The sequence below is a fragment of the Engraulis encrasicolus genome, chromosome 3, assembly GCF_034702125.1.
Source record: "Engraulis encrasicolus isolate BLACKSEA-1 chromosome 3, IST_EnEncr_1.0, whole genome shotgun sequence".
NCBI lineage: Eukaryota > Metazoa > Chordata > Actinopteri > Clupeiformes > Engraulidae > Engraulis > Engraulis encrasicolus.
Genome location: NC_085859.1, coordinates 26,923,928 through 26,933,684, shown reverse-complemented (window position 1 = coordinate 26,933,684; position 9,757 = coordinate 26,923,928). Strand labels below are relative to the sequence as shown.

Below are 9,757 nucleotides of genomic sequence, written 5' to 3'. Positions count from 1 at the left end.
CAAGCAGTGTTGCAGACTTCTTTTTCACTTGGCTTTCACTGAGTTTCCCAGGTGGGCTTTCATACTACCTGTGGCCGTGGGCATTGCTGAAACATGTGTCTGAAACATGTAATGACATCAAGTCAAGGAAATGGCAAAATTATGATAATTATAATGTGTACGTTTTATATGTGCTTTTCATAACACTGAAATTCGCTGTAAATGTTAAAAATGTATACTGATATTTAAAATGATTTGATTAAAATATGCGCTAGTATGAAATTGATATGAATCCTTTTATATTTTTTTTATATAATATGCAAAAGTCCAACTCAGTTTATGTATGTGGCTCTGAATGAGGTTTGGCCTCTCAGAGTCAAACAAGGCATACTACACTATCTACAATTTTTGGATAAGGAGCCAATCAGTTTTGAGCATTTCCAGTTGCTCAATGGTGTTTGTTTAAGGAAATGGCACACCAGCTCTGTTAGCAGTGGAATAAAGGAAAGTGGGTTCAGATTAGTTATAGATGCAACCAGTTAAAAATAAAAAGTCAGCTTCAACCAGGATTATCTGCTCCCACTTATTTCATTTTATTTTCTCCATAACGTTTCGTCAGAAAATGCTGGCTGAAGCAGACTTCTTTTCTTTTTATCTGGTCATTTGTTTGTCCTGCTCCCAGATCAGACGTTTGGATGTGCAGGCTTTAACCTACGTTTTCATGAAAGCAAACGAAACATGCCCTTAGCCTCTCCCTTGGAGAAAAGGGTTAACAGGGGTGAGTTTCTCAAAAGAGAAGTTGCTAGCCTGTTAGCAACTTCGGTAGTTGCCAATGGGAAAATGCATTGAAAACAACAAAGTAGCTAATGTAGTAAGCAACTTTGGTTTCGAGAAATCCACCCCAGAGTTGCAGTTACAATAGGCCAGGCTTGCACTACATACTGTTCATAGAGCGTGAGTTGCACGGTTCTGTTCCTTACATACAGTGCATACAGCAGTATCTTGTGAACAAGGACACATTTCAGATTCGGCCCATACAAGAGGCTAATGTGTCAACCTCGCAATCTACTATGCTATGCATTTGCCTCGATTGCCTGAGTGGCTGACAATGTGCATTGTTTAATATCTTGTCTGTCAATCTGCCCATCATGTAAAACAATAGCAGTTTGCCAGCCATCAGTCTTAACAGCAACACAGTTGTGAACATATCAGCATGGCAGGAATCCTACTAATGCGAAAGGAGACATTTGTGCCACGAGCCTCACTGATGAGCACTGAGCACTGTCAGAGTTGATGAATAGAGGTTTTACTATTATTGTGATAATAAGGATCTGAATGCTATGCTGTCCAGTTCTGTCTTGCAATAGATGAATCTTTGGAGGCTACTTGTGGTCCTTTGAGAGAGAGAGAGAGAGAGAGAGAGAGAGAGAGAGAGGGAGGCTTACAGGGGTATGAGAATAGATGTGTGGTCTTGCAGCCGACGTCAGTGGCAACTTAGCCACGGGACATGTCTTAATCCACACCAGCCGGGCAGCTGGGACTAAATATAGGCTGCTTTTAACCCACGCCAGGCCAATGCAGCCAGACAAATGCTCTTGTAGTACACACACACACACACACACACACACACACACACACACACACACACACACACACACACACACACACACACACACACACACACACACACACACACACACACACACACGTACGCAAACACACATAAAATACACAGCTATTTAAATTCAAACACACAGTCTGCCCGGCAGGCATGCACACTCATATTATTGTAAATATTTAATGATATGTGTACTGTACAGTGTATGTCTAAAAAGCAAGTATGTATGGATCTAAGAAATGTGTGTGGATATTCATGAATGCATGCAAAGAACATCCTAATACAGTGACTCTCCTGACTCTCATTAGTGTGTCGATATTGTTGATTCTGTATGAATTTAAGGATTATATAGATATAAAATACAAGAATGCATGCAAATGAAATCCTAAAATTGTTTATTGACATTGTCTCTGGTATGGATATACTACATCTGTGCATGCAAGTGTCTTAAAACGTGTCTGTGAAGGTTCTCCGTCATCCTAAAATAGGCGTTCTGTCATCGCTGTGCCAGTGTTGACATTGGTTTGTCTCTCTGTCTCTGGTCTGTCCCCACACGTCTCCCCTATTTACTTAACCTGTGCTTAGGAAAGTCCCGTTGAGACTAATGCTGGATCTCAAATGGTACACTTGAGCACTTTAGTGTTCATGTTTCAGTGTGTATTAATTATTGCATCTTGAACACAAGTCCTGGTCAAAATGTCCAGGTGTCCAATGTCCAAGTTTCAGACAACAGACAAACACATGATGTAGAGTAGAGAGTAGAGTACAGTAGATGACATACATACAGATACAGGTAACACGGATAACATGGACCACAATAGCAAATCATAAAAAGTGTTTTTATGAAAGACCACTAAAAGCGATGCCATTTCTCTTTGCAGGTTTGGTGGCCCTGAAGGACTGTGTGCACCTCTCTCCCCTGAAGCCCTCCATCTCCACAGCAGGAACAACAGAGGTAGCAGCAGCAACAGCAGCGGCAGTGGCCCCTGGTAGCACCACCGGCCCCGGGCACACAGACCACAGCCCAGGGGCCACGTCAGCAGACCCAGGTGCCACAGCGGAGCACAGCTCGGGCCCCAAAGACCAACCGATGGGAGAGAAGAACGGAGAGCCGAGACACGAGGCGGACAAGCGGAAGAAAGAGGACGAGAAGGACGAAGCGGGGAGGAGAGAGAGGAAGCAGGAGGAGGAAGACGAGGACGAGTCGGGGGGTCCGCTGACCATCTCGGACCTCGTCTACAGCCCGTGTGCCAGCATGCTGCCCACGCCCGTGGGCGACGACGACAGCGAAGGCGGCGCCTATGGCAGCAGCGTGGCGTCCATGTTCCAGAGCCCGGCCCGGATCCTGCGCGACCTCCACGCCGACCCCGACATGCAGCAAGAGCTGCGGGCCGAGCGGGAGCGCGAGGCGTCCATGGAGGCCCTCCGCGTCAGCATGCGGCCCTCCGCCGTCTCCCCGCGCTGGGGCCAGATGCGGGCCTGCTGCCGCAGCGCCGCCAAGCTGGTGGCCGTGGTGAGCGGGCTGCTGCTGCTCCTGCTGCCCTTCATGCTGCTGCTGCTGGAGTCCGACCTGGACGTGGCCTTCCTGCACGACATCCGCCAGACGCCCGAGTTCCAGCAGTTCCACTACGACTACTACTGCCCCATGCGGCGCTGGCTGCTCTGCGAACTGGACATGCTGCTCGAGGCGGTGGTGGGCGACTGAGGCGGTCACCAGCCACAAGGGGGAGCCAAAGACTCGCGTCCGTATTGGCATCAGCAACTATTGCAACTGCAACTCTACTACAACTACTGGGTGCCAGAGACTTGTGTCAACGGCGGCATAGACATATATATTTATTCTTCTATATGTGTCTATGAACAGTGACATCAACAAATATAACAACAGCAACACTACTACTATTACTGGGCTACTGCAAAAAAGACTGCTGAAACTGTGGGAGTGGTGAATTTGAAAAAAGGTATGACAGACACACACCGGGAGGAAGGATTGATTTCATACCCTTGCCTACTGTAACTATGGAGATGTTGGTTATGAACTGGGTTATCTGCTGGATGGGAGAGAGATGCTCTTTGGACTGACAAAGGTAAAAAGAAGTGAACTGTAAGGAGAAAGTGGGATTTGGAGGAGGAAGAGAGCGAGAGCTGACGTCAACCCTTTCTCCCTGACAGTTTCAGGCTTTTTTCTTAAATATGTATACTTGCAAACAATGGTAAATACAAAAAATAATATTAATATTACAAAAGAGAAAAATTTGAATCGGTTTTTAAATGTTTTGTACATTTTTATGTGAGGCTACTGTTGGCAGGATTTTTTTCAGCAAAAAAAGCATCTACTAAATGTATTTATTGACATATAGGGGGGAGAAAAGCGAGCTATTTTTACTGCCTGTTGTCATGTTGTCTTGACCAGCAGTTCTCTGAGTTTTCTTATGACGATAACAATAGCACAAATATTTTGAAACGGCGACTCTTTTTGCAGATTTACCTGATGTCACTCTGGACAGACACACTAGGTGGTCCAGCTTTAACAGTTTGTTCTTCAACTGAGGTAAAAAAAAAAGAAAAGAAAAAGAAAAAAAGAAATATATATATAGATATATCAGGTCAGACCAGGCTCTTTTGCTGGTCCTCTCAAGCTGACGACCAATTATGCAGTTCAGTGTTCTCCATGATTTGATTGCGTGATCGCATGACAGTGGCATTACAGCGCAGGTATTTAATAGATTTTACTGGTTTATGGTGAAAACTTCGTACTAACAACTCATTTGGATTTGAAAGCAGACAGATGGGTTAAGATATTACAAAGAGATACTAAGATACCTGGAATCGGATACAAGAGATCAGACACTTCATCAAAATAAGGTTTGTCTAAAATGGTCAAACAAGTTTAGTTGTAAGAAACTGGTCTTCTTCTTGTAGCTCGAAGACGTTCCTTAACTAAATGAGTACATCTGTTCAGGTCTGCAGTAAGGGAACCTAGAAGACGCTTGACAAAGTCACTCAGATGAGGGGCAAAATGTCTTCTAGTTCAAATAAGTCCATTCAAAAAAAAGTTAAAAAGAATACATATGTTTTCTTTTTTGTGTTAAACCCTAGTCGTCTTCTGGAGTCCTTTATTCCCCTTTATTTTCAAATGAGACCAGTTCCTTACAGCTGAAGTCTTATGTTGGTCTGATATCCTGAAGATGATGCAGGTGTTTGTCAGTTCAGACTGCATACTCAGGAAAGTCTGAGGAGAACACACAAGATTTATCTCTGTGCAAAACAAAAACAAAAAAACACACAAATCAAAAAGCAAACCTCTTCTGATTATACCGGTGTTACTCATAATCTTTGTGGTCATTTGTGGAAGTGTTTTTGTGAATCCTCCATTTTATGCCCTTCAGACACTTACTACATCTACTAAACTAGACTTCTCTAGATGCTTGGGTCATTCAAAGAAAATGCCATGTCAACATGTGTTTCTGTGATCAAATTGTTGAGATCATGATTATTATCTAACATTTATTAAAAAATAGAAATACACGCACACAGACAGAACCATAGACAGTAGTAGCCATATTGTTACTCTCTACTTTCATATTCTAGTCTCGATGAAAAGAAGAAGTAGCACTAACACAGAAGGTAGTGCACATAGCTCTCTGCATCTACTTAAATGAAACATCATCAAAATAAAACCTCAGTTGTAAATGGGTTTACTCTCTATGCTTACCTTAGTGTCTCTGTGTAATTACAAAGTAGCCAATAGGTGCTCCATTTCCCCCAAAGTGTCTCTAATCATCAGACGTTGTTGTCGCTATACAGTAGAGCTAGCTTTGCCACCTCTGTTTGACTTGCTTAGCTGTCGAATTGCCAACACACACCCATGGAGAAAATAATGGCCTGCTCAGGGATAGGAAGCCTGGTTCAAAAAGGTGCTGCCCAGTTATTCCAAATTTGGTCCACCTTATCACCAGGGAGCCCAGTTTCCATCAGCATGGAAGAGTCAGTAAATTGGGTTCATGAGGCAGTGGACTTAGGGACTTAGAGTTCTTGGTGTCCGAAAGTTGCAGGTTCGAATCCTGCACCAGGACAAAGGATGTTGGTGGTGTCCTTCCCCCTCCTCCATGGCTGAAGGTTAAAGAAGGCATTTCACTACCACTCTACTTCAGGGACTATAGCCATTACCCTGTAGATTACGTAACCATAAATTGCTTTTGGTGAAAGTGTCTGCTAGATTAAGTATAATGTAATGATTTGAACATGTGTGGGTCTAGATTGTTAGCTTCTGGAACCAGGCTTCCCATCCCTACTCGGTCTGCATGAGCTCCGCTGTAAATACTGCAGTGACGTACTGCTACGTAGCGACCAGGCCGTCCATCGTTATCACCCGCTGCATGTAACTCACAGTGATGAAAGTTCATATGCTGTACACGGCAGCGCAGTTGAAACATGTGCTGTTTGCATGATACGTGTAGATCTCCTAGAGCACCAAACTGAGCAGTTTTACAGTCATACAATCCTTACTAGACAGCAGCAGCATGTGTGTGTGCAAGAAGAAGGTCTCCCCAAAAGATGACCCTCTCGGCCATTCAAACATAAAGAGCTTTTGTAGCAATTTGGCCGCGCTCCTTTTGTACACCGCTCAAGATTAGCTTCTACTTAATGGTCTCCCCATCCTAACCTGGTGCTTTAATTAATCATCACACTCTGCAAAGCTTTGTGTGAAGCCTGCTGTTTGGTAAATGGTGCTGTATCTGAGAAGGCCTCAGGGTGGAGGTTATGTGATAGTTACACATGGTAGAGGAGCAGCAGTGGAGACATTACTCCCATATCAACAACAAGATGTATTTTGAAATGTGGTTTAAATTCAGGTTGTTGATATTAAAAAAAGTGCTTTATTTGGAAATGTTGGTGACCGGAGACTTCTAGTCAAATAGCCAACTGTTAATTAACACCATTAGCTACTGAAAAATATTTTTGATGGTTACCAATATAGAACAGCGATTGAAATTAAATCTTACTTCTCTGTCCCCAGCGTTTGTAGCATGAGCATTGCTTATGTTAATGGTAATGTGTGTATAGCCTACTGCAGAAATGGCAGTGTCACATGAACAACTTTTCCGGAATAGAGGCCTACTGTGGATACAAACACTGATATCTGCCTGTCTAGTCATCATAACCTTGAAAGACCTTGAAATTATTTCTTATGAATTTACCCCCACTTGTTGTCAGTTTGGTGAGATCTTAAATTGGCCATGGGATGAGGTAATTGTCGCATGGGAGGTTGTGATGAAAACAAAAAATCTCAGATATGTCTTTTATCTGTCACTGAACAAAAGCATTCGCTGATATGAACCTTCTCTTTTATTTATTTTCATTTTCAAATGTTACATTGATCTTGTCTGTCTTTCAAGCCAAGTGAAATTACTCTTTTCAGTTGAAAGAAAAAAACATCCAAGATAGTGTAGATTAATGCTGTGTGAAATACTGTGCTTTTGTGTGTATATTCATGTACAAATTTAAAATAATTGTGCTCACTCCCCACCCGAAATAGTGTCTGCATATGTACATCCTAACCATCATATACTGATAATGACAATTGTTGATAACCTTTATTTGAATGAAAGACTTCACCTGAGAACATTGTAGCATTATTTATGATCTTTGTAGCCCTACTTTCTTCTTGCATGGAAAAAAGAGCCACACCACAGTGATGCTATACAGTATATTTTTATTTGTTTGTTTCAATGGCCAATATTTTTTTTGTTTGCTGGTGTATTTATTTAACTTATTTATTTATTGCTGTTGAAAGAATATGAGTGGCATGGATACTAGTGCTCCGTCTTTTCATGTGATCACCAAACAAAACCACATACCTTGTTTTTGTCCAGCTTAGCATACGGCCTAAAATGCTCTCCAGAGAATCACTGTGGATGCAGGGCCACCGCTGGCACTGCACTGCCCACCCCTCCTATGGGCATTTGAGTGGCATCAAGCTGTAGTGCGGTTTCGTATTTAATTTATTTGTTTTTGTTTTGGTTGATGATGTCGATTGATGTTTTTTTCCCCAAATATGTCATATGCAGCCAGACCCCAAAGTAAAATTATTTTTCAATTTCAGTTACGGTTTATTTAAATGCACTATTTTTGTAAATGTAATAGCATTGTAATAATAAACACAGCTACAAGGCACTTCACAAGTTCCCAAAAGACCAAAAAAACATACAGCAACAGTAGCAAAGAACCATCTTAACCAGGTTAAATGGGGATTTGTGTGGGCCTTGTACCCTGCTGCAGAAAGAGAGGAATGGGGCATAATGGTATGCCACTTTCATGGCATGATGCAAAGAGTGAACGGGCAGCGAGGAAGAGAGAAAAGAGAGAAGAGGATCTGCAGAGAGTAGATGAATATAAATGAGTACAGAACTGCAAAAAAGGTGTGAGTTCGCTGTGTTGAGGTGAAACAATAATTCCCATCTCAATTATATCCGTTTCTTTCCATGGCTCAATGTAAGGAAGTGTTTGGCATGGTTTATAGTTGAGGCCAGGCCTGTGTATGTGATTTGAATTCAAGGTAGCGTATTGGAACGCTGCTGTGACGTGAACAGTTAAAGGGTGAGTGACCGTGTGTGGGCTTTGGTTTATATTTGGTTGTTTTTTTTAGTACCAGTAGAGCTATGGTCTTGCTTTCAATTAGATTGTCTGTGATATGAGACATGTATGAAGGTTGGTCTCTAGGAGTTTACTTGCAGTAGATGCCAGTGTACCAATCAGATGTGGTGAGGTCCCTCTTGGTAGCATGCATATCAGCTTGTGCCAGCTGTTTTTCATTTTCTTTGTTTCAGTTTTTTTTTCTTTTCTGTCTTTCAAAACTGTAATTTGATCTCTGGGAGTAACAAGGAAAAAAAAACAATTTAAAAAATGTGGTTCCGTGACCACTAGAACACAAAGCCTTATGAAATTTGTAAAGTGAACTTTGAATGTTTATATGTTAAGATAAATTATGGATTGTTTTATATGATTGTACTGCCACAAAAGAAAACTCATTAATGAAATAAATCTATATTAAACTATGGATAGTTGTGCCTTGTGTTTATGTGTTTGTGTTTCATCAAGTGATGTGAATGTATACAGGTATATTTTTTATTTCATGTTAATTAGTAGGACACCAACTCTGGACACATATAGGTATAGGAGACGCATGATTTATTGGTCCCAAAGGAAATAAAGATGTCCAGTAGCACATGATGCACATTTACTCATGTACTCATGTACACTTATCTTGCATTTACACATATCAGCATTTATCTACAAGAAGGCCACAGGATGTCAAATTAATGAAATATTATACACACTAGGTTGGAGGAATGTGAGGGCTAAGTTGTGGTTAAGGGACAGGTGGGTGGGTCTTATTATCAATTTACATACAGTACCAGGGCTTGACATTAACTTTTTCGTTTGCCAGCCACTATGGCTAGTGGTATTCCCCAAGTCAATAGCCATCCAGCTATTCTACTAGCCACATTTTTTTAAATCATGACGCAGTACATCTAACCTCAGAAGACGAGGTGCTTACACAAGGGCACAAGTGCAGAATATACGCTATTCTTTCTGATATGTCATACCATAGAATAAGCTACTTGCCAATTTGGCTAGTGACACTGAAATTGTTATCAGCCACAGCCAAGTTTTACCAGCATTTTGCCGGTTGGCTGGTGCCAGTGTCAAGCCCTGTACAGTACATACAATGATGATGACTTATTTACACTGAGACTGATACAAGGAGGCGTATTTGTCATATTAGGCAGGGTGGAAGTTAAGATGATAACGTAGGAATGTTTTGGAGATGATGAAGTAGGTGTGTTTACAGTGGAGCAGGGACAGGTGTACCCAACACCATTTTCCAGAAGCCAAATTCTGTAAAACCCTGATCCATTTATAATTTCCCAACCATAGTGTGTAAACTTTTCAAAATGTCCATTTTCATTCTCTAAAAGAGAACATTATACACTATTCTAAAACAGTATTAGGTACTGTAATAATTAATACAATATATTACTGTTCTCTTACTGCTTTTGTGAAATACATTTTTATGTATTCATTTTATTTAGATTTTTACAGACGACTGATTATATAGGCAACAGATTCAATTGGCCTACAGGATCAAAGCATGAC

General features: G+C 41.5%; 1 protein-coding gene across 1 annotated transcript in view; it reads left to right on the top strand.

Moving 5' to 3' along the window:
* Nucleotides 1–8,619, top strand: part of frmd3 (FERM domain containing 3) — a 92,230-nt gene extending 83,611 nt beyond the window's left edge. The window contains exon 14 of the mRNA XM_063195096.1: nucleotides 2,479–8,619. Within this exon, the coding sequence (XP_063051166.1) occupies nucleotides 2,479–3,302 (824 nt within the window). The 3' untranslated portion in view covers nucleotides 3,303–8,619. The remainder of the gene's footprint in view (nucleotides 1–2,478) is intronic.
* Nucleotides 8,620–9,757: the final 1,138 nt, after the last annotated feature.